Source organism: Schistocerca serialis, chromosome 2, assembly GCF_023864345.2.
Source record: "Schistocerca serialis cubense isolate TAMUIC-IGC-003099 chromosome 2, iqSchSeri2.2, whole genome shotgun sequence".
NCBI lineage: Eukaryota > Metazoa > Arthropoda > Insecta > Orthoptera > Acrididae > Schistocerca > Schistocerca serialis.
In genome coordinates, this window is record NC_064639.1 from 411,332,446 (window position 1) to 411,359,323 (window position 26,878).

General features: G+C 38.1%; 1 protein-coding gene across 5 annotated transcripts in view; it reads left to right on the forward strand.

The window, feature by feature from the left end:
• Window positions 1–25,828, forward strand: part of LOC126457249 (serologically defined colon cancer antigen 8 homolog) — a 234,878-nt gene extending 209,050 nt beyond the window's left edge. For 2 of the 5 annotated variants that reach the window (XM_050093402.1, XM_050093403.1), the window contains exons 11-12: window positions 13,399–13,540; window positions 25,017–25,828. In XM_050093402.1, coding sequence (XP_049949359.1) covers window positions 13,399–13,540; window positions 25,017–25,436 — 562 coding nt within the window. In that variant the 3' untranslated portion in view covers window positions 25,437–25,828. Of the gene's footprint in view, window positions 1–13,398; window positions 13,541–13,805; window positions 13,889–25,016 lie in introns of all 5 variants that reach the window. The other 3 variants (XM_050093404.1, XM_050093405.1, XM_050093406.1) reach the window with 3 other exon arrangements.
• Window positions 25,829–26,878: the final 1,050 nt, after the last annotated feature.

The following is a 26,878-nucleotide window of genomic DNA, read 5'->3' on the forward strand; positions in this document are numbered from 1 at the left end:
AGAAATAGTGTAAACAGTAGTTCCCAATAGAAATTAATAAAAATCCAAGCATTGCTGCTTCGTTATATGCACATATGGAAATTATTAAACACAATTCCACTTAAGATGATGATAATGATGATGATGGTGTTCAGTTTGTGGGGCACTCAACTGCACAGTCATCAGCACCCGAGTTCCACTTAATTCTTGTGTGGAACCATACACTCATCAGCCAAACCACTGTCCAACACAAGGCTAAGATGACCGAGGTGAACAGTGGCAGTGGTCATAGGTCTCTTGTAGAGACAAAGTTGGATAACAGCGACTGAGAGTGTATGCCACCAGGTGGCCTTACATTTTCCTGCTATAGAAGTTCACATGACTGGCGTACAATATTGGCGGTTTCCTGCTGCAGGTGCCTTCGCTGTACATGGGATTTCTAAATCAGGAGCATCTAAATATTATAAGGCCCATTCACATTCCTCTATCTTTCACAACCAGAATATTCTACGTAAATCATCATACAAGGTGAACGTTAATGAAACCAACAACCTGCAGGTACGGATTCCTGACTGGAAATGGAGGAAGAAAGGTGCTATGAACATGAACCCGGAATACATCGTTGCCACAGTAAATGGCACTGAGGAACAACAATTCCTCTGACCAAGTGTTTTGCGGGCTGTGTTATTGGTACAGTCTACTGTAAGCCAGGAACAAGCAGATGGTATTCGTGTACAGCCGAGCAATTGGAAACTGTTGAGAGACAACATGGTTATACCAAAACAAGTGCCCCCACAGACACCAACCACATCACACTACATTTCAAGCCCTTTTTGGGCACTTGTGTAATCATGGCTCCTTTCAGACAGATGAACGTGCAGGGAGATGGTGGACTGTGTTTTCACCAGATTTGGAGGACCGGGTTCCATAGGCTATTGAGACAAACCCTAGTACAAGCTCCAGACAAGTGGCTCACCAACAAGGTCTAAGCCAAAGTACAATTATGCATATCTTACATGACTCCCGCTACTACCCCTATTATCTGCAATCCTATGGAGGCCAGTTTGAACACCTGTTGTGATGTTGATGCGATGCAGCTATGTACTGTGTTCTGGGACGATTTGTTGACATTGCACACACACCATCCATTTCCACACACACATTCATAGGACCTTTTTTCATCATTTTCAGTCAGTGAAAGGAATGAAAGAGGAAGCCACCTGGTAGAATTTTGCACAGAGCATAATTTAATCATCACTATTAGTTACTTTAAGAATCAAGAAAGATGGTTGTATATGTGGAAGAGACCTGGAGACACTGGAAGGCTTCAGATTGATTGTATAAAGGTAAAACAGAGATTCTGGAACCAGATTTTAAAACTGTAATACATTTCCAGGGGCAGAGGTGAACTCTGACCAAAATTTATTGGTTATGAATTGTAGATTGAAATTGAAGAAATTGGAAAAAAGTAGGAATTTAAGGAGATGGGATTTGGATAATCTGAAAGAACCAGAGGTTGTAGAGAGTTTCAGAGGGAGCATTAGGGATCAATTAACAAGAACAGGGGAAAGGAATACAGTAGTAGAAGAAGAATGGATAGAAATCCGTGGGTAACAGAAAAGATACTGGCTTTAATTCATTATAGGCAAAAGTATAAAAATGCAGTAAATGAAGCAGGAGAAGGGGGATACGAACGTCTACAAAATGAGATTGATGGGAAGTGCATAATGGTTAAGCAGGAATGGCTAGAAGACAAATGTAAGGATTTATAAGGCATATATCGCCAGGGGAAATGAAAGAGATCTTTGGAGAGAAGAGAACCACGTGTATGAATATCAAGAGCTCAGATGGAAAACCAGCCCTAAGTAAAGAAGGGAATGCTGAAGGGTAAGGAGTATATAGAGGGTCTGTACAAGTGAGATGTACTTTAGAGTGATATTATAGAAATTGAAGAGGGCGTAGATATACGTGGGATAGGAGATAAAATGTTGGGTGAAGAATTTAACGGAGAACTGAAAGACCTAAGTCAAATCAAGGCACCAGGAGTAGACAACATTCCATTAGAACTACTGATAGCCTTGGGAGAACCAGACATGACAAAACTCCTCCATCTGATCAGCAGGATGCGTAAGACAGGCAAAATATCCTCAGACTTCAAGAAGAATATAAGAATGTCAATTTCAAAGAAAGCAAGTGCTGACAGGTGTGAAAATTACTGAACTATCAGTTTAATAAGTCATTTTTGCAGAATACTAACATGAATTCTTTACAGAAGACTGGAAGAATGGTAGAAGCCAACCTTGTGGGAGATCAGTTTAGATTCTGGAGAAATGTAGAAATACGCAAGGCAATACTTACCCTATGACTTATCTAAGAAGATAGATTAAGGAAAGGCAAACCTACATCATTTATGGACTTAGAGAAAGCTTTTGACAATGTTAATAGGAGTACTCTCATTGAAATTCTGGAGGTGGCAGAGATAAAATACAGGGAGCAAAAGGCTATTTACAATTTGTACAGATACAGACAGAGTCAAGGGGTGTGAAAGGGAAGCAGTGGTTGAGAAGGGAATGAGACAGGGTTGTAGCCTATCTCCAATGTTATTCAACTTGTACACTGAACAAGCAGTAAAGGAAATAAAAGAAAAAATGGAGTAGGAATTAAAGTCCGTGGAGAATAAATAAAAACTTTGAGGTTTGCCAATGACATTTTAATTCTGTCAGAGACAGCAAATTACTTGGAAAAGCAGGTGAATGGAATGGACAGTGCCTTGAAAGGAAGATATAAGTTGAACATCAACAAAAGCAAAATGACGATAATGGACTGTAGTCTAATTAAATCAGTTTATGCTGAGGGAAAGTAGTGGACAAGTTTTGCTATTTGGGTAGCAAAATAACTGATGATGGATGAAGTAGAGAGGATATAAAATATAGATGGGAGTAGCAAGAAAAGCTTTTCTGAAGAAGGGAAATTCGTTAACACTGAGTACAGATATAAGTGCCAGGAGGTCTTTTCTGAAAGTATTTGTATGGAGTGTAGCCATGCATGGAAGTGAAACATGGATGATAAACTGTTTAGACAAGAAGAGAGTAGAAGCTTTTGCAGTGTGGTGCTGGAGAAGAATACTGAAGGTTAGATGGGTAGATCACATAGCTATTGGGAAAGTAATGAGAGGAGAGAAGAGAAACTTGTGGCACAATCTGACTAGAAGGTATTGGTTGTTAGGACAAATTCTGAGATGTCAAGGGGTCACCAATTTAGTTCTGGAGGGAAGTGTGGCGGTGTAAAAATTGTAGAGGGAGACCAAGAGATGAATACAGTAACCAGGTTCATAAGGCTGCACGTTGCAGTAGTTATTCAGAGATGAAGAGGCTTGCACAGGACAGAGAAGCATGGAGAGCTGCAGTCTTTGGACTGAAAACCACAATGACTACAAAACAACAACAACAGCTGAAAAACATTAGATTCCAGTTTGAAAAACAAAATTATATTTTTTTCTCCTTAACTAATTACTTTTGGAACAGCAAAAATAAAGTAAGCCAGAAAAATAATGAATGAAGGTCGACAGTGAGTAAAAGCACGAAAACCAAAAAGAAGAAGAAAAAAAAACAACAGAACAGGAAGTGGAGAAGAAAGTATCATAAGTTTACAGTTGATGAGCTGACTGAATAGGAATATGGCTTGGAGCTTGCTTCTCTGAAAAATACAAGGTCAACATGTGGTACAGACATGGGTGTAAATACTGTATTGCTTTTATGTTGGTGCATATTGTGCAGCTCCATAATTCAATTTTCAGCATGAGCTATGGGATAGTTTCATTTTATGGTTAGTCTGAAGTTGTTGTGTTGTGTGCTTTTCATTTAAATGGATGTACCTATCCATAATTTTGTTATGGTGTGGTTTATTGCCAATGGAAATGTATTCAGGGAAGCTTTGAGACATATAAGGAGCCAGGTCCTTCTTTTTCTGTAAATAGATAGCTGGATTCAGCCATGGCTGCTCTCCTTTAGAAGATGATCCATCTAAAATACATCCCAAAACCAAAACTGTGGATGAAAACATCAGCAAACTGCACAGAGTTGTCTGAATACCAGTTAAAGATACATGAAATGGTAGTGATTGTAGGCACACAGAAGAAAGTTAGGATGCATTTTACAGGAAAAAATTAACAGAGAGAAAATGTGTCACATGAATGCAGAAAATGTTGAATGCTGACCAAAAGGAAATGCAAAAACAAATTTCGTAGGTGTTGTTGGAACAGTTTAAAAAGAAGCCAACTGATATTATGCACAAATTTGCTACTATGGATGAAAATGTGTATCCAATACTTGACCCCAGAAACAAAACAAAAGTGAAAACATTGGGTGGAAGATAGGGGTCCTGCATCAAAAATAGTGAAACTGATTTTGTCTGTCAGTGATTATGGCCAGTGTTTCATGGTATGCAAAGGAGTTCTTCTTATTGATTAACTTGCAAAGTATCAAACAATAACTGGAAAATCGTAGAAAAGTCTTCCAGAACAAACATATTGAAAAATATATGAGAAGGGACATGCATTGCAAAAGGGGTAACAAATCATCTTTCATCAGGACAGTGCATATGCTCACAAATAAACTTGGCAGTCAGAGAACTGATGAATTTGAAAAATAAATAGTAGAACAAATAGACTATTCTCAAAATAGGCATCTTGTAATTTATATTTAATTCCACTGCGGTTGAAAGTCTAATGAAGATTTTGTGAGAACAATAGATGGATATCTCCAGAATGAGATTTTCACTGTGAAGGGGAGTGTGCGCTGATATGGAACTTCCTGGCAGATTAAAACTGTTTGCTGGACCAAGACTTGAACTCGGAATCTTTTCCTTTCATGGGCAAGTGCCCTACCAACTGAGCTACCCAAGCATGACTTGAACTCGGAACTTTTGTCTTTTGCGAGCAAGTGCCCTACCAACTGAGCTACCCAAGCATGACTCACAACCCATCCTCACACCTTCAATTCTGCCAGTACCTTGCCTCTGAAAGGCAAAGGTCCCGAATTTGAGTCTCAGTCCGGCACACAGCTTTAATCTGGCAGGAATTTCAATAGGTAGTTATTTTGTAGAACTTTCAGAACAGCACGTAAGAGGGAATCTACTCATTCCCAACATGCAATTTTTAACCCAAAAAGTAGTTTCACAAGTCAGGTGAGAAACTTTTGCCTTGGCCTTGTGCTAGGCTTGGCCTATAAACCAGCTCTTTTATCATGTATTCCACATGGGAAAGGCATACACAGTCAAAGAGGTGGTGGCCTGTGACATTGTACTCTATATCCATCAACTGTTCTACAAATTATTTTGGCATTGGCAAACATTTAGTAAGTATGAATCATCAAAGGCTTTTTACTCTACGAATACCAAATATTACAGGTAAGAGCATTCTCTGGAATATAAAAATAGGAACATTATTTGATAATGTATATTTCTCTCTGCTCCAGCCCCGCACTCCACCTTAAATGACAAGTACAGATAAACTCAAATGGGACCTATTCATTCATTACATACTTTTCTATTGCTGTTCAGCTCACATTGCCATACACTTCATTTGCCTCTATGTCCTTTCATCAGTTATCTTGTATGATAGTTTTCTCTTCCCCTTGTGCATTTGTTATTATTGTTTTTTACATCTTTGATAACTGATATTTTTTACAATATCTCCTCCTTATCTCACATTTTTCTGTTACCCTTACTCTGCCTCTATCTGCACTTTTTGTGTCTTTCCAGCTTATAGCTCTTATTCTTCAATCATGTTGGTCGCCTGCAGTTTCTATTAAAGCCCCATCATACACCCTAAGAAACAATCTAATTACAAACATCTCTTTAGTCCAACATTAAGCCAGTTTTCTGTGAGCTGTTACTGAGTTTTCTTTTCTCCTTTTCTATCTTCCCTTTCACCCCTTATCTTTCTACATCACAGTAAAGTGTAGGTTACAGTCCAGCAAATGAATATTCCTATAACCATTATGTATAAAACTGAGGCAATAAGTTTTCTCAAACAATCGTTACAAAAAAAACTTTCTATTTTTTACAGATATTTAACATTTTCCTTATGCAATAAGAAATTAAATTTTTACTTGCCATAAAGATGATACATTAAGTTGCTGATAGCCACAATCAAAAGACACACATAAGCTTTCAGCCAGAGCCTTCGTCAGAGTTGCTTTCTGGTCTGAGCTGCTGGAGATGGTGGTCATGTGCGCTTCACGTGTGCTTGCTGGTGTGAATGAATGGTATGTGTTTCTCGTTCTTTTTCGTACGAAAGCTGTGGCCAAAAGATAATGTGTAAATGTCTCTTAATTGTGTCCGTTTGCAACTTAATGTGTCATCGTTGTGGTAAGTAGCAATCCATCTTTCACTTGCATTGTTAACATTCCAATCTGGAGTTTCCATTGTGAAAAATTAAATTTCTCTTTTTTCCATTAAAATACAGCATATTTAATATCATCTATCTTAGATTTTGGTTTTACAGTCTCTGGAGATACAGTCTCACAGGGGCCCTTTGACCATGTGTCAGATGTTTTCAGGGTAAGTTATGGTGTGACTGGTACAATATAATCCCACTGTAAATGGCTGAATACGAAGAATACACAATGACACTTTGCATTGCGGAAAGTGCATAATTAAGTGTGGTCCTTCTGTGTAAAAGGTAGTAAGAAAGGAAAAGAGGAAGAGCTATTGAAAGATCATAGCCTAAAAAGAGTGGAAGACATATACCAAAGCCAGATTCCCTTTCTCCCTACACTCAGCTCCACCCCATGATCTCTCCCCTGGTCGTACTTTACTGGCAGGCTGGAGGATAGTGATATCCGTTGACCCTGGAGAACAGACACCACCAGCTTCATGACTACAGACCACAAAAACTAGCTCTGATTCCCTGCTATGGAAAACTTCGCAGTCACCAATATCCTTCCTCCATTTCCCATTCAGAAACTACCAGCAACTAGATCCTCTAGATGTCAAATGTCCAACTCAGTTTATAAAAATAAACCTGAGTATGCTGGTAATGTCTCTCTCTGCCAATCACACACTTGGATAACAACATAAGTGATCCTAAAAAACTGTGTACCATCTATGCCTTCAAAAATCTTACAAACACCGTTTATGGCATTCAAGTACAAAAAATAGTAAAAAAAAAGCCATTCCAATACAAAAAATGATACAACTCCATAAAAATTCAAAGTTGACTTAATCCTAAATTGCTGAATTCCTAGTTTTAAAACTATTCAAACAATTTCATTTCTGGTTTAGCAATACTCTTTTCTGACTAATGTAGTATTGCAATTTCTTATGTAACTTATTGTGTTTCCAGTCCTTCACCTGTAGAACATTATTTATTAATTAAAAATAATTTCGTATCTTACTGGATCAGTCAGAAGGGCGAGAGCTGTCTTTATCTGAGGTCATATCATCAGAAACAGCCACAGCAAGTAATTGCATTCTCTATTCACATCTTACCCAACTGTCTTTAGTCCTGCCCATTCCGTAGATGGATGTCACCAAAAGAAGCCAGAAAAAGGCCTGAGACCATTGTAGTAAAGTGCCACACACAACTGTTGCATTCTCCAAGACAATGGTATAATCGTGTCTAAATGACTGTTCATCAGTATAAATTTTGACTGTTTTTTTTTTTTTTTTTTTTTTAATTTTTTTCATTCTTTGCTTGCATTTTGTGTTCTTTCTATTAAAGATTTTGACTATCTTTCATTTCCATCCATGTCTTATACTGCTTTACTTTTCAAACAATGTTAAATCCAAGATGGAATAACAACAGAGAAAAATTGGATAGCTTGCTACTAACCACTTACAGAAGGCCTTGAGTGGCAAACAAGCACTATTAAAGTGTATTTAAAAGTAGACTAAGTTCTGAGACAAAGTCCTTACCATTCTTCACAACCTTGGTTGGTACATACATGTCTAAAGCATATTGTACAATGTATTTGAATTTTATCGTGTCCCTGGCAGCAGTTTAAATAGTGTAACTCTCTCATTTTAGATACCATTACTGCCACCTACTTAGCTCAGTTGTATTGTATTGTATTGTATTGTATTGTATTTATTGGTCCAGTAAATCTTACATGTACAGTACAGCACATCAGATATTGGACAGGTCAAAGTATATCTTATAATTAAAACACTTTAGAAACTAGAAAATTATGTTCACAAAATTTTACAGCACTTCATATACTGGGCAAGTCAGTGTGTGAGTTATAATTAAACCACATTAGAAACTTGAAGTTTACAACTGAATACATGTATAAGCCAATATTAACGATTAAAGTATTTGCATGATCCTCACTTAAGCTCTAAGGATTTTTGAGGAACTCTTCTACACTATGAACTGACATGTACACTAGAGAATTACATTCACAGAATTTTACTTCATATACTGGGCAAGTCGCTATACAACTTATACTTGAACCCCATTATAAACTTGAGAATTACATCTGAATGTATTTATAGGCCAATATTAATGGTTACAGTATTTGCATAATCATCACTTAGACTCTCGAGGATTTTGGAGGAACTCTTCCACACTATAAAAGCAATGTGTCAACAGATATTCTTTTAATGCTGCTTTAAAATTTTTTACATCTGTCATTACTTTAATTTCTCTTGGCAATTTATTGTAGATAATTTTTCCATGGTGTAATGTTCCTTTTTGGCACAAACTGGTTTTTGTATGGAGTACATGAAAGTCAGTTTTCTGTCTTGTATTATGATGATGGACATTTTCATTTTTGGGGAGGATACTAGGATTTGTTATTGTATATTTCTTTATAAACATTGCACTTTCAAATAGGAAAATACATGGAAGGGGAAGAATCCCCATCCTTTTAAATAATGGTCTACATGATTTGTTCCTTTTTATTCCAGCCATGATTCTCACTATTCTCTTTTGCATCCTGAAGAGTTTTAGGCAGGATGGCGAGTTACCCCAAAAAGTGATCCCATATTTTAGGACAGAATGTATATTAGAATAGTAAACTGTCATTAGACAGTCCTTATGACAGCAGTTTTCTAGCACTCTCATTAAATAACACATGGTACTTAGCTTCTTTAATATGTTGTCAATGTGAGTTTCCCATCTAAGATTATCCTGTAGCCAGACCCCCAGAAATTTTGTATTAGGCACACTTGCAATATCCGTGTCTGACATCTGAATTCTTATATCCTCTTCAATGTTTCTCTTGATATTATGAAAATTTAATGCTACTGTTTTGCTTTTATTTATTATTAGTTTGTTTTGGTTGAACCAAATGCTAATATCCAAGCATGTAGTATGCTTCATGCCAATTTATTGCATGCTGTCTTCTTCGTGATTTTGTAGTTCTAATGTCCAGAAGTGTAGTTTTATATATTTTTATCTTTGGTTTATGTGTCCAGTAACATACAGTTCTACACAAAGAAACTCAGAATGGAAGCCCTATTTTTTAAAAATCTCATTAAAGAGTATTTGTTGAAATAAAATACCAGTACCAATGAAGTTATGTAGTATTTCAGTCAGTTATTTTGTTTACCGATTAGAGTATGGTAAGGCATGCAGAACAATGGTGAATGGTTGGTCTGAAGGAGGTGTTAAATAACATCATCTTGTAAGTCTTATTCTGGACTTATGAGAAAGTGGATTAGTAAAAGAATCCCAAACTAAGCTCCACCCGAACAGGCCATGAAGGCCCAACAGTACCGAACGGCCGCCGTGTCATCCTCAGCCCACTGATGTCACTGGATGTGGACATGGAGGGGCATGTGATCAGTACACCATTCTCCCAACTGCATATCAGTTTATAAGAGCGAAAGAACCCCAAGCTAGAGATAAATCATGGACATTCTTTTATAGAGTAACTTAAGCCAGTACAACAGCAACTTAAACAGAATTTTGCAGTTTCGTGATAGGAACACAGGGAAGAGAACTTGACAGCAGCGACCAACAGCATGAGCAGGAGATGGTGTCTTTGGCCCCACGAATGGAAAGCTCACAAGCTGACACATAGAAAAGAAAGTGCATTCTCAGTCAATGTGGATCATACATGTTTTCTTTCTGTGTAAATACTTCATATATACCTGATGGCAACAACAGTATAATTGCTTTTCAGGCTCAAAGAATATCAGGCACTTGAAAAAAATTTGATAAATAAAGTCTGTTATTACAATAGAGGGTTTGGTGTAGTGCACACAGAGGCAGCTTTTGATAGTGTGGTGTATGCTCACATACACTCCCAAGCTGACCATGAAGCAGTGCATACTGTAAGGTCTGGCATAATGTCTTTCATTTGAATAGAACATGCTGTCATACAGAAATGGATAGAAATAAAGATACAAAGGAATTACAACAGGTAGCTGCTAGTGAACATTGATTTACATCAATGGGGAAATTTGAAATTGTGTGCTGTCACAGACTCAAACCCGGGTCTCCTGCTGGGTAGCCAGATGCTCTTAGGAGACCTGGGGTCGAATCCTAAACACCACATATATACTATAGAAATAAGACTGAACATTAAATTAGAAGCATTTTGATTCTTTACTATCTGAGAATTTGTTTGTACAACTTCATTCGTATAAGAAATGTTAAGTAGAAGTACCTTGCATTCTGGATACTTACTCAGTCGTCACAGTTGTCACAGACTTTTGCTATCACAAGAATTATTTACTCAGAATTTGTTTGTTTCGTCATTCTGTCGCAGCCCAGAGGTATGTTCACACTAGGTATTGAAAGGTTGATTGTGTGACCATCCACAAATAATGGACAGACTGATTAAACATGGAAAAGTAGTTCATTCAGGATTGAGGGAAGGCTGCTGTTTTAGATTCAGGTGTCTTTCTGTAAAAAATTGTTAGCTGCTAGTGATTGTCTGGGTAGTAGAAACAGGTTGATTTTTGTGAGAGACTAGGTGAAGTAGCTCTGTGGTAAGACTTTGGACTCACACATTAAAGATCACCGTTTCAAATCTCTGTTCATCCAACCAAATGTAGGTATCCCGTTGTTTCCATAATTGCTTAAGGCAAATGCAAGAATGGTTTCTGTGAAAACTACACAGCTGATTTCCTTCTTCTATACTTCCCAGTGTTAGCTACTGTTTCATCTCTAATGACCTCAGCAACACCAGCTGATTTAACCATAGTCTTTCTTCCTTTGATTTACTTGAGAAGCCACTGTCTGGACAGTACATTGTTTGAATAAACACAGCACATCAGCTGTTGAATATCTTTAGTTTCCATTCTTCATTGTTATTACATTTTCCCAGCATTATGCCTTTTCTTATTTCCTCTTATTTTTCCACCTTTATATTTTAATTCTCATTGTTGAGGCAGTTATGTTTATTGAACAGCATGAAATACAATGAAATTTGTCATGTTGCTTCCTTTCGTTCATTTCAACATTTTAGTTGTAAATTCTCTCCCTATGTGTATGTGTATGTTGGGGGGTGCGTCTCTGTGTTATGAATGTTCTTGATGATATCTAATTATGCAACTTTGTTGATATTCAGTTGAAACAACTACACATTCTGCTGTATCTGATTCCTTGCTATTTACTGGAGAAGATAGTAATTAATGTCGCAACAATATTGTGAAATGGATAGATTGCTGTTCAACATATAGGAGAGACATTGAATCTCAGACAGGCACAATGAAAAGAGTGCTATATTTTAAGCTTTCGACCAGAAGGCAATCTTCACCTACCTACCTCCTTCCCTGCTCCAGTTCCAGCACTACACAGCCTTCTGTTCTGCCAATGCACTCACTAGTTCTTTTCCCCGTTCTCTGCTTCTCTCCTTTTCCACTCTCCCCCTCCCCCCAAACTTCCCTACTGCACTTAGCAGCCTACTCTGTCCTCACCCTTGCCCTGCTATCCCTTCCCCTCCCTGTCCCATGTTGCCTCCTTACCCCCTCCACCCACACCAGACTGCTGCTCCTGCCAAGTGCAGTTGCAGTTTTAGTCTGCTTCCAGCGACAGGGGTTGAAGACAGGAATCACGTGTGTGTGTGTGAGTTGTGCTGCTTATATGTGTTAATTAATGTTGCAAACAGGACGTTCATAATAGAATGTTCAATTTTTCTAACATGTGTAGCCAAATGCCATTGATTATTATTGTTGTATTCCAGGCTTAATACACATTTAATACACAATATTTGACATCCTCTGATGATATAATTTCTTATTAATACTAATGAAATGTAATGCTCTTATACTAGTTTCTTCTTGCTTCCTCTGTTTGTATTTTGCGATAAGACAAATACCTTAAAGTATCAGAATCAGAATTTTATTGTCTCATGGCTTACATACATAAATCACTGGTTTAAAGTACAGGAGACTTGTCAATATAGATCATGTTTGTCCAACAAAAAACAAAAACAATCTTAATTTACAAAAGTCATTACAAATTTGTATATGAGTCTACAAAGAAATCTTCATCATCATTTAAAAATCCCATGAGTGCGTAATAAATTTTTTGCACTAGGATGGTGCATAATCTTATCTTCAGTAAACCTAATTCCATACTGTGAAAGGTTTTCATTTTTAATGTATTATGAATTTTCATAGCTGTATAATGAGAAGTCTGGGAGTAGAGTTTTAGTCTACGAGATGGCAACATGACATTATCTTTGTTTCTTGTGTGGGAGTAGAGTTTTAGCCTACGAGATGGCAACATGACATTATCTTTGTTTCTTGTGTTGTATAAGTGTTGAAAATGGTTTCCTATAAAAAATTCTGGATTGGCACAGATAAAGGTAAACAGTTCATAAATGTAAATACATGGAATAATTAAAATTTTTAGCTCCCTGAACAAAGATTGGCATGACTCTCTGAGCAATGGAATCTTAAAGATTTAAAAATCTTATTCTGTTGTTGTTGCTGTTCTTGCAGCCATATTGCTGTTGTATGCAAGAGAGGTTAGGTGAATTTGAAATTTAACTAGGCTTTTAATGCTGGTTGTAAGATATCCAAGAAACCAGTCAAAATCCAGTTTTTATCTTCTTACAGTAAAGTTTCTTGCAGAGCTGTTGGCTGAATTATGAATTTTGAAACGTTGGTGTGTCATTATGTATCCTGTGACTTTTAGTAGGTTTGATAAACATTTGTATCATTACTGCCTGACTCCTGTGCAATTGAAAAATGTTGCAGCTACTAAAATTCCTTAAATGATGAGAATGTTCTTGAACTTTAATGTTATCAAAACTCCCAAAATCATTCATCATTCTCATAACAATCTTTAATAACATGTCTTATCTGTTATTAGTCCATTTTAAGCAGTTGCATTAATTTTAACTCCATGGAAAGTAAATTCTAATGTAGCTTAAGCATACACTGTTATATTTTCTTTGAACATTCAGTATTTGGAACAACAACAAAAACTATCTGCTTACAAAAGTGTCATGTTTGCAGGGAAGAAAAAACAGCATTAAAGGGGGAGAATGTGAATTTACTGGGAAAACTTGAGCAGGTGTGGAAAAACTATAAGGAGCTGCAAAAGGAAAATATTAAGCTTAGTGCTTCTGATGAACTATCAGCAGAAAAGGAAATACAGGTTAGGTTCTGAAATGTGTGTGGTAAATATCTAAGGAAAACAGCAACAGAGTTTGGAAATACCTTGAACTGTTTTGACTGCGAATAGATGTGGTCTTTGTCAATGTTTGGGTTATGTTATGACAAATTGGTGTTAAAGATGGTCTGCATTCACATATTTGGTAGAAAGCGTACTGCCAGCCACAAAATCTTTGCTTGTTTCCTGTCCACACACATTTCTTATGTCAATATAATTTTTTGTGGTGTAATATTTATTTATTTTACAGGGAAGAGATGGCCGGGCTACAAAGTAACATAGATTATTTAAATAACAAACTTGCAGTCTCATTTGGGACTGAAGAGTGGAGAGGTAATTGAGTAACAAGATGAAATACATTTTAAAGTAGCTGCAACACAAAAAATAAAGATCAAATATAAATAATTAAAGTACACAATTTAAGTAGTCTATTCTATGTGTGGCTGATTGTGCGATGAAATGCTAAACCTAATACTTAAATTGTAGTCCTCTTGGCATGAAATAAACAGTAATAAGCATTACATAACCTACATTTATTACAAATGTTTTGTAATAAATGCTATCCATGATATGGAATATGTGTGTTGTATTTGATATTAGAAAAGCCTAAGGCCTTTCAGAAATTAAAAATAGAATATTATTGCACTGTATGGACCCTTCACATCTAAATAGGGAAATAACAGAGAAAGATAGATATCTTGTAATTTCTGAACAACCAGGAGTTACATGTAACACACCAAAGTGTAAAAGAGGAATCATTTTCTCAGAAAGTCAGTTGCCACTGAACACTAAAATGAGAAGAGCATATAATGACAATTTATTTACAGAAAAGAAATCAACAAACATATAAAAACAAGTTCAATAAATTTCATTTGCTTCCTCATACAAATTTTTCGCAAACTTACACTATGTGATCAAAAGTATCCAGAAACCCCCAAAAACATACGTTTTTCATATTAGGTGCATTGTGCTGCCACCTACTGCCAGGCACTCCATATCAGCGACCTCAGTAGTCATTAGACTTCATGAGAGAGCAGAATGGGGTGCTCCGCGGAACTCACAGACTTTGAACGTTGTCAAGTGATTGAGTGTCACTTGTGTCATACGTCTGTAGTGAGATTTCCACACTCCTAAACATCCCTAGATCCTCTGTTTCCAATGTGATAGTGATAGTGAAGGGACACATACAGCACAAAAGCGTAAACGCCGACCTCGTCTGTTGACTGACAGAGACCGCCAACAGTTGAAGAGGCTCGTAATGTGTAATAGGATAGGCAGACATCTATCCAGATCATCACACAGGAATTCCAAACTGCATCAGAATCCACTGCAGGATTACTATGATGATTGGGAGGAAGATGAGAAAACTTGGATTTCATTGTCAAGCGGCTGCTCGTAAGGCACACATCATGCCAGTAAATGTCAAACGACGCCTTACTTGGTGTAGGGAGCATAAACATTAGGTGATTTAACAGTGGAAAAATGTTGTGTGGAGTGACAAAACACAGTACACATTGTAGCAATCCGATGATAGGATGTTGGTATGGCGAATGCCCGGTGCATGTCATCTGCCAACACCTGTAGTACCAATAGTAAAATTCAGAGGCAGTGGTGTTATGTTGTGGTCATGTTTTTCATGGAGGGGACTTGCACCCCTTGTTGTTTTGCGTGACACTATCGCAGCACAGACCTACATTGATGTTTTAAGCACCTTCTTGCTTCCCACTTTTGAAGAGCGATTCGGGGATGGCAATTGCATCTTTCAACATGATTGAGCACCTCTTCATAATGCGTGGCCTGTGGCGGAGTCGTTACATGACAATAACATCCCTGTAATGGACTGGCCTGCACAGAGTCCTACCTGAATCCTATAGAACACCTTTGGGTTGTTTTGGAACTCCAGCTTCTTACCAGGACTCACCGACCGACATCGATACCTCTGCTCAGTGCAGCACTCCGAGAAGAATGGGCTGCCATTCCCCAAGAAAGCTTCCAGCACCTGATTGAACGTATGCCTGCGGGAATGGAAGCTATCATCAAAGCTAAGGGTGGGCCAACACCATATTGAATTTCAGCATTACCGATGGTGGGCGCCACGAACTTGTAAGTCATTTTCAGCCAGGTGTCCGGATACTTATGATCACATAGTGTAGCTGTATTGAAGAGGACCTAAATCTAAATGAAACAGAGAGATTATGAAACAAATGTGATCACTGGCATGAATTTAAGTCATCAGTTGGCAAAACAAATTTACTTATGGATAAAGCAATGACAAAAATATAGAATTTGGAAAAAAATTGTGGTAAGTTCTATGGGACCAAACTGCTGAGGTCATCGGTCCCTAAGCTTACACACTAATTAATCTAAGTTAAACTAACTTACGCTAAGGACAACACCACACCCATGCCCAAGGGAGGACTCGAACCTCTGATGGGAGGAGCCGCACGAGCCATAGCAAGATCCCTTAGACTGCGCGGCTACCCCATGCGGCTATAGAATTTGGCCTAAGATTCACGTGTGCATTGAAATTGTGTTGAAACTATAAAAGTTATATTAGGAAGTAGATCTGATACTAGATGTGACACATTGAAACTTGACAGAAACATGTCAGTTGCAACCATCTTAGGCTTTGTGTTTTCAAATGTTACCACAAATTCACAATATTCAGTTACCAAATGTAAGGATCAGCTTGTTTAGAAATGTCATTGTGTGGTCAAGAAATTAACTGGTTGCAGAAGCTGTACTAAATAAAATGGAATGAGTTTCTGAACAGCGAGAATCATACTTGATAATTTAAAATTGCTGCATAAATATTGTTCGCATGAATCAATCACAATAATGTGAAGGAATGTAAAATGTGTAAAAAAAAGTGCATGAACATTATCTTATTAAATGCAAGTCTGCTACCAATATGTAATGCTGCCACTATGCATGGGTAATCACAGAATATAACAAACCCCTGTACTCATAGCTCAAACAAGTGAAGCAGATGTTTGGAAATACAAATGTGGACCAGTTTCAGTAGTATTTTTTTCAGTGTTTTCAATGGCCACAAGATATATTTGGTCTCTCTCTGAACAGTGCTGAACAAAGACCAGTGCTGCCTTCAACATCAGGCACACACTTCACTTAGCCAACCTCTTCCATGCAGCAGATGGAACCACATACAGAAGCTAGTTGCCTCTTACCACAAACAAGATATATAGATGCTGAAAGTACTGTCAGCACATTTCTTACTTATCTGGCAAAGTGAACATGAAATGGCAGGATTAAACTGTATTTTGCCTCACCCATAATTCTGTGACATCTTTCATTTGTAGTAGACAGATCCAACATATAGTTTCCAATTTTTCAAACAGGAATTGTTTGCTTCTGAAAGGTTGAAAAATCAGAGTTTAGCTTAACATTTTGAAAATTTTCTTCTGCGTAATATGATGTGGAAAACAAATCATCGGCATACTAAACATTGCTTAAAATTGGGAGACCTATGGGGGATTCATAGATTAAATGATACTTTCCTTTGACTCTGCAGCAATTTTTGGAAGTTGGTACAGCTAAGTTTTTGTTATAATTACATAAATCCCTCAATGGAGTAACACAAAATAAAGGAAAGATGAGATGGAGCACGGAAACACTTAAAGGAAGACAGATAGTGCTTGGAGGCTAGTGTGAATGCCATTTTCTGTTACTTGGTTGTGTGCTTCATTCATAAACCCACTATAGCTGAATGGTTGCTCTTCCCTACTATGAGTTTTTCTTACCTTTGTTATTAAACACAGTGTACAAATCAGCGGACGTGTTTATATATCCTGTGTACTGTCTGAGTCAGTATTTCATGAATCAACTTATAAAATACTCCCTATAGCTCTTTAGAAGCAAGAGACTAAAAAAAATTGAATTGCAAGAAGGGTCAGCATCTGTATAAAATCAGTGTCACCAATAGCGCTGCAATTCACATTATTTATGCTCAATGAAAGAAATATTACAATGGTTTGCAACCTATAACCTTTAATGAGTGCTTGCTCTCACTGTTTCTGGCAACAAGTTAGGTTTGGATACATGAAACATTCTTCTCTAATTAAATATGTAATGAAACAATAGCTGTAGACACTAGAATAATACTCATTTTCTTCACCTAATTTCTGAATAACAGCAAGAAAAACAAGCAATTTTATATTCACTTTTCAGGTTATGTATTATTCAACATGGGCATGTTAAAGCTGTAACAAATACAAAGTGCATAACTTTACCTAATTAATTTTAAATTTTTCTTTCATTTTGATCAGTGTTAATTTTTGAACTATTGGGTAAATATGTTTTGTAAATAATACTTAGTTAAATGATATTATGCTACACATTAGCTCGGAGGCTGTTCCATCATCTCTGCTTTCTTGCTATATTACTGCACTAAGTATCCTGCTTTAATATTTAATTTAATGGCTTATATCATTGTGGTTCTCTTGCGTAATATAAATCCTTCTGCTTCCACATTCTACAACCGATACTGTTGTAAAAACAGTGCAGCTTCAGGCTGTAGTGTCTGCTGTGAGCTTAAATTATTCAAAGTAAGTTTTCTGAAGTCAGTTTAATTTTGCTGATTTTCTGTATTTTGATGACACTAGAGAGACGAATATCCAAAACTGAGTCTTCTAATTAAAACTGATTACATCTAAAAACTCGTGTATTCTAGTATTCTTTTTAGTATGGATCTGTGTTATGAAGGTGTACATGTAGAATAAACAATCAACCTGATATTTTTTTGCACTCCACAGCAATGGTTTCCTTTAAATTTTCTACACATAGTTTATAATTTCATTGGACATATGTCACAATGAAGGCAGTGTCAAAAAATGAGAGCTATCACATCATCTGACTATAGTTCTGCTTCACTGTAAAAAGTCATTCTTTTCTGATCTAAAAATACTTCACCCTAGTCTTTTTTCATTTCTCATATTTCAGCAGCCCTCTTGCCTTCTCTTTCTTCTATGGGCACTCATGTTAACAGCTGCAGTCTATGCTTTTAGCATGGTTCAAGAAGTGTCCTGAGAGAACAGTAATAATATATACCTGTGCCATCTGTTAAAACTTCTCTCATTCTTGCTCATCATCATCATCATCATTTAAGACTGATTATGCCTTTCAGCGTTCAGTCTGGAGCATAGTCCCCCTTATAAAATGCCTCAATGATCCCCTATTCTGTGCTAACATTGCTGCCTCTTCTGATGTTAGGCCTACTACTTCAAAATTATTCTTAACCGAATCCAGGTACCTTCTCCTTGGCCTACCCCGACTCCTCCTACCCTCTACTGCTGAACCCATAAGTCTCTTGGGTAACCTTGCTTCTCCCATGCATGTAACATGACCCCACCATCTAAGCCTGTTCGCCCTGACTGCTACATCTATAGAGTTCATTCCCAGTTTTTCTTTGATTTCCTCATTGTGGACACCCTCCTGCCATTGTTCCCATCTACTAGTACCTGCAATCTTCCTAGCTACTTTCATATCTGTTGGTTGGTTTTGGGGAAGGAGACCAGACAGCGTGGTCATCGGTCTCATCGGATTAGGGAAGGATGGGGAAGGAAGTCGGCCGTGCCCTTTCAGAGGAACCATCCCGGCATTTGCCTGGAGTGATTTAGGGAAATCACGGAAAACCTAAATCAGGATGGCCGGACGCAGGATTGAACCGTCGTCCTCCCGAATGCGAGTTTTCATATCCGTAACCTCAACCTTATTGATAAGGTAACCTGAATCCACCCAGCTTTCGCTCCCATACAACAAAGTTGGTCGAAAGGTTGAACGGTGCACAGATAACTTAGTCTTGGTACTGACTTCCTTCTTGCAGAAGAGAGTAGATCGTAGCTGAGCGCTCACTGCATTAGCTTTGCTACACCTCACTTCCAGTTCTTTCACTGTGTTGCCATCCTGTGAGAATATGCATCCTAAGTACTTGAAACTGTCCACCTGTTCTAACTTTGTTCCTCCTATTTGGCACTCAGTCCATTTGTATCTCTTTCCCACTGCCATTACTTTCGTTTTGGAGATGTTAATCTTCATACCATAGTCCTTACATTTCTGATCTAGCTCTGAAATATTACTTTGCAAACTTTCAATTGAATCTGCCATCACAACTAAGTCATCCGCATATGCGAGTCTGCTTATTTTGTGTTCACATATCTTAATCTCACCCAGCCAGTTTATTGTTTTCAACATATGATCCATAAATAATATGAACAACAGTGGAGACAGGTTGCAGCCTTGTCTTACCCCTGAAACTACTCTGAACCATGAACTCAATTTACTGTCAACTCTAACTGCTGCCTGACTATCTATGTAAAGACCTTTAATTGCTTGCAAAAGTTTGCCTCCTTTTCATAATCTCGTCAGACAACAATTTCCTTCTAGGAACACGGTCATATGCCTTTTCTAGATCTATAAAGCATAGATACAATTCCCTGTTCCACTCGTAACACTTCTCAATTATTTACCGTAAGCTAAAGATCTGGTCCTGACAACCTCTAAGAGGCCTAAACCCACACTGATTTTCATCCAATTTGTCCTCAACTAATACTCGAACTTTCCTTTCAACAATACCTGAGAAGATTTCACCCACAACACTGATTGAAGAGATACCTCTGTAGTTGTTACAATCTTTTCTGTTTCCGTGTTTAAAGATTGGTGTGATTACTGCTTTCATCCAGTCTGATGGAACCTGTCCCAACTCCCACGCCATTTCAATTATCCTGTGTAGCCATTTAAGACCTGACATTCCACTGTATTTGATGAGTTCCGACTTAATTTTATCCATCCCAGCCGCTTTATTGCACTGCAACATATTGACCATTTTCTCCACTTCCTCAAATGTGATCCTATTTCCATCATCATTCCTATCCCATTGTACATCGAGATCTGAAACATTACTGATCCTATTTTCACCTACATTGAGCAACTCTTCAAAATATTCCCTCCATCTGCGCAAGGCATCAACAGGATTCACCAGCAGTTTTCCTGACCTGTCCATAATACTTGTCATTTCCTTCTTACCTCCCTTTCGAAGACTGCTAATTACAGTCCAGAGTGGTTTTCCAGCAGCTTGACCCAAAGTCTCCAACCTGTCTCCAAAGTCTTCCCAAGATTTGTTCTTGGATGCTGCAATTATCTGTTTGGCTTTGTTTCTTTCTTCAACATAGCTTTCTCTGTCTGCCTGAGTTCTAGTATGTAGCCATTTTTGATACACCATCTTTTTCCTTTTAAAGGCTGCCTTGACTGTGTCATTCCACCAAGCTGTTTGCTTTATCCTACCTTTACACACTACTGTTCCAAGACATTCTTTAGCCACTTCTAGTACTGTGTCCCTGTACCTTGTCCATTCTTTTTCCAATGACTGTAATTGACTACATTCAACTAACTGGTACCTTTCTGAGATCATTGTTATGTACTTGTGCCTAATTTCCTTATCCTGAAGTTTCTCCACTCTTGTCCTCCTACATATGGACCTGACCTGCTGCACTTTCGGCCTCACAATACCGATTTCACTGCAGATTAAATAGTGATCAGTGTCATCAAAGAATCCCCTGAATACACGTGTATCCCTCACAGCCTTCCTGAATTCCTGATCTGTTATTATATAGTCAGTGACAGATCTGGTTCCCCTGCCTTCCCAAGTATACCGGTGAATGTTCTTATGTTTAAAAAAGGAGTTTGTGATTACTAAGCCCATACTGGCACAGAAATCCAAGAGTTGTTTCCCATTCCTGTTGACCTCCATATCCTCTCCAAATTTACCCATAACCTTTTCATACCCTTCTGTTCGATTTCCAATCCTGGCATTAAAATCACCCATGAGCAGAACACTGTCCTTGTCCTTTACTCCAACAACTACGTCACTGAGTGTGTCATAAAAACTATCCATCTTATCTTGATCTGTCCCTTCACAATGCGAATATACTGACACAATCCTAATTTTCTTGTTAGACACTGTCAAATCTATCCACATCAGTCATTCGTTTACGTACCTTATTGCAACTATGCTGGATTCCATTTCTTTCCTGATGTAAAGCCCTACACCCCATTGTGCTATTCCTGCTTTGACTCCTGACAGGTAAACCTTGTATTTTCCCACTTCCTCTTCTTTCTCACCCCTTATCCAAATGTCACTAACAGCTAAAACGTCCAACCCCATCTTACTTGCAGCCTCTGCCAACTCTACCTTCTTCCCAGAGTAGCCCCCATTGATGTTAATAGCTCCCCATCTCGTTACCATTTGTTTGCCGAGTCGTATCTTAGGAGTCCCTGGTTTGTCAATTAGAGGTGGGACTCCGTCACCTCCAAAGGTCCGAGGCATTTTGCTCTGATTGTTGCCAGCATCATATTTAAAGTACCAGGGAAGCAGGTTGCTAGCCTTACTTGCCCCGGGTCCCATTTGGTTTTACCCCTAACGGTTGAGGGACTAACCAGTGGATTTGGTAGTCTTTGCTGTCTGAGCACAAAGGTGACCACGACTTAGAATATGTCCGAGATGCCCAGCCTTATTCCAATGTAACTGGTATCCTGACTGTCAGGACCACTTACTTGGTCACTCATACGTTGCCCGTGATTCATGAATTAGGACATGACAACAGGAACCCAGCTATCCAATTTTCTATACAACTCCAAGAACCAATACAAGAGACTTCATCACTGTTTCTAACAAGGAAGTGAAAAGCTAGTAGTTATTCATAATTATTAGATGTGAGAGATTTATGATAATTTCGGTGATTGTACGAGGGCAGTTCAATAAGTAATGCAACACATTTTTTTTCTCGGCCAATTTTGGTTGAAAAAACCGGAAATTTCTTGTGGAATATTTTCAAACATTCCCGCTTCGTCTCGTATAGTTTCATTGACTTCCGACAGGTGGCAGCGCTGTACGGAGCTGTTAAAATGGCGTCTGTAACGGATGTGCGTTGCAAACAACGGGCAGTGATCGAGTTTCTTTTGGCGGAAAACCAGGGCATCTCAGATATTCATAGGCGCTTGCAGAATGTCTACAGTGATCTGGCAGTGGACAAAAGCATGGTGAGTCATTGGGCAAAGCGTGTGTCATCATCGTCGCAAGCTCAAGAGAGACTGTCTGATCTCCCGCGTGCGGGCCGGCCGTGCACAGCTGTGACTCCTGCAATGGCGGAGCGTGCGAACACACTCGTTCGACATGATCGACAGATCACCATCAAACAACTCAGTGCTCAACTTGACATCTCTGTTGGTAGTGCTGTCACAATTGTTCACCAGTTGGGATATTCAAAGGTTTGTTCCCACTGGGTCCCTCGTTGTCTAACCGAACACCATAAAGAGCAAAGGAGAACCATCTGTGCGGAATTGCTTGCTCGTCATGTGGCTGAGGGTGACAATTTCTTGTCAAAGATTGTTACAGGCGATGAAACATGGGTTCATCACTTCGAACCTGAAACAAAACGGCAATCAATGGAGTGGCGCCACACCCACTCCCCTACCAAGAAAAAGTTTAAAGCCATACCCTCAGCCGGTAAAGTCATGGTTACAGTCTTCTGGGACGCTGAAGGGGTTATTCTGTTCAATGTCCTTCCCCATGGTCAAACGATCAACTCTGAAGTGTATTGTGCTACTCTTCAGAAATTGAAGAAACGACTTCAGCGTGTTCGTAGGCACAAAAATCTGAACGAACTTCTCCTTCTTCATGACAACGCAAGACCTCACACAAGTCTTCGCACCCGAGAGGAGCTCACAAAACTTCAGTGGACTGTTCTTCCTCATGCACCCTACAGCCCCGATCTCGCACCATCGGATTTCCATATGTTTGGCCCAATGAAGGACGCAATCCGTGGGAGGCACTACGCGGATGATGAAGAAGTTATTGATGCAGTACGACGTTGGCTCCGACATCGACCAGTGGAATGGTACCGTGCAGGCATACAGGCCCTCATTTCAAGGTGGCGTAAGGCCGTAGCATTGAATGGAGATTACGTTGAAAAATAGTGTTGTGTAGCTAAAAGATTGGGGAATAACCTGGTGTATTTCAATGCTGAATAAAACAACCCCTGTTTCAGAAAAAAAAATGTGTTGCATTACTTATTGAACTGCCCTCGTACAATCTAAAACTGAAACTCTGGAATGGAACAACATTAACAATAAAATTAAATGTATTTGCAATTTTTTGAAAAGAACAAGACAATGTAAAAGAGATTATTTTTTCGATAGACAGCTTCTATATTTATCAAATCACTTGGGCGTATTACAGCTGCACAGGAATGATCAGTGAGTCAAGGAAATCTTACATCAGCAGTAATTACAGATGTTGATGTAGTTTCAGAGAAGATGTAATTTCCAAGTTTGGAAACGGTGGTCAGTGGACAATACCACAGCTCTTTTCAAGACTGTATTTCATATTCTTGTTTTCTTTGTGTCTGATCTCATCTGATGGGGTCTTTATTAATAATGATGATAGCAATGGAGAATGCCACACCAGTCAGATAATTTTTTGTACCAGTTTTTAGCTGAAAGGTGTAAATTCTAACATAACTTAAATCCCAACAGATGCAAATTGTTGAGATTTATTTCAACAGTACAGTGAAATTGCATACTACATCTGTGAACTCAGGTAGACAATATTTGTGTAAATGATTAACCCGACTTTAAAAAGTGACTATGGATTGAATAATGTTTGCCACTTGTGATGTGGTAACTTGCTTCTAATAGAATAATATGACATGTTTTGGTCTTCTGCTGGAGGCTGAGTGTCATCATTGCCCTGTCCCTGAAAGTGAACTCTCCTCTGTTCACAAATGGGATCTGCACATGTTTATCCAGATTAGAAATATTTGAAATTACTGGTCTCTGCCTGTCTGCTCTAGACAGTGCTTCACAAGTTTGCAAACCACCACTGTGTATAAATCCACAGTGAAAAGACGTTAAATTGTTTTCAATAAAATGAATGAATGCTGCAGAAGCATTTGTTGGCAGGTTATATTTGGTTGAAAACCACACATTTATAGACCTGGATGTTCTTAAGTGGTCATGAATGCATGACAATAATGTCAATTTTCAAGCTTAGTTTCATTTGCTTGCATTTTTTTCATTCCAGAAACTGCAACTGTAACCTGTTTGTGATGCACAAGTATTCTGAACTACAGGATATAAATACTTAAAGGCTTTATGTTACTAGATGCTTAAAATGTTGCACTGAAACTTTGTCCCCAAAAGTATTTGGAATCGTAGATGAACATATGTTGCACATATCAAGAACACTTCCAGCTGATCATTAAAATTATTTGTGCCTTTGATAGATGAGGTGCAATAGTTGACTTTACTAGCAAACACTGCTGTATTTTCATTATATTATTAATTATTAGTAGTATTTGCATAATAATACTAAGTTTTAATTGGAGTTTTGCATGTACTGTTCAGCTCATCAACACTAGTTGAATATTTATCTTTTTTAAAATTTCAGGCAACACATTTGGAGAGGAGCAAAATGAAACAAGAGACAGGAGACTTGAAACAGGACAGTATGATTCACAACAAGGCTATGAAGAACAAGTCGAGTACCCTCCCCACCAACAGTATGAGCAACCAGAAGAATATGGTTACCAAACAGAACAGCAGCAGCAGCAGCATGAAGAACAGCAACCTCTACAACATCAGCCGCAGCAGCAGCAGCAGGATCAACAACAACAGCAACAGCATCCAGAATACGGAACACACGAACCTCCATATGAGCAAGACCCAGGCATCCTCCTCACTGGACCACCACCTCCTCCTCAGTCCATGGAGGCGTGAGGTGGCTGTACCTCCACTTACACTGGAAGATTTAGCTACTGACAGCGATTCATGTGGATCGCAGTCTGCACAGCTAGATATCTTCAAGTAGTAGCAACCTTCACTTAGACAGCACAACAAAAACTGTTATCCCTCAATCTTTTTTTCACGATGTTGATAAATATGCACAGAACTTCGTTTCATTGTGCATTGGTATTCTTGTGTACATATTTATGATGTCATCTAAATTTTGTGTACACATATTTTAGTTATTAAAATTGTTTATGTTTGTGTATAAATAAGATAAGAGGAGCTATAGAAGCGAAAGGATATCTTTAGGAGACCGGCTAACAATTTTCCATTTCATATAGCCTATTATGCAGGAATATAATTGAAATTACTATACAGAAAATACAGCCTCATGCTTGTTTTTATAATGTATGTGTCATGTCTGTACATCTTCATTGTTTTTGTTGCTGCGGGATATTAAAAAGTCAGAGTGAATTTGATACTGCACTATTGCCCTGTAACCGTCTCTCTCTCTCTCTCTCTCTCTCTCTCTCTCTCTCTCTCTCATGTGTACTTAGCATCTTAAGTTATAGCAATTATTGAGAGACACAGATTTTTTTAACATTATATTCCACACAAAGTTCAATGAATCTGACAGTGTGTGCTTATCAAGTCTCAGTAAATTGTGATGATACACCTCAAAATACATGCATCATCATCTATGACCTGCACTATCCTCATTGGTGTAAGCTGTATGCATATGACAGTATGCTTATCAAGTCTCAGTTAATTGTGGTGTAAGATATCATGATACACCTCAAAATAAATGCATCATCATCAGTGACCTATACTATCCTCATCAGTGTGATATAAAACTAGTATTTCCCTTATATCCCATCTTGTATAAGGGTTAGGCCCCTGAACAACTCACTCTGCTTGTTATATTTCCTCCTAACGCACAAACCTATACATGTACATACAAGCCTCCTATAGACTCTTAATGGTTAAAGCAATCAACAAAATTAACTGGTGAAATGTAACTTACATTTATGTGTAACAACCTTGTTACATAATTCGTTCTTCAGTTCTACTAAACCCTCATCTAAAACCTGTCTTCCACGATGTGACATAACAATGAATCAGTGATGCAGTCATCACACGTTTAATTAACTATAATCCCCTCCTACTAGTACTATAGTACATATTTTTTGTTTATGGAATGTGTGCTCACTTTTCATAATCTTCGCCCTATAGTGGAACAAAGATCACAGGTTAGGCAATAAACTTAAATGTTTATAGAACAACTTAATATCAAAAGAAAAAAAGAACTGTACAGTGTAATGTCATAAGTTTGTGATACTGCAAATAACACTCAAAACTGCATCTGTATGCAGGTACTGAGTCTAGGTTTCCTATTTCAGTTTTTATTTAATTGTATCAGAACCATCAAAATATCATATATAACAATGAACTGTATATAAACAGACATGTAACATGTCATATTATATAGCTAGGTAACATGTCATATTACATAGCTAGGAAATT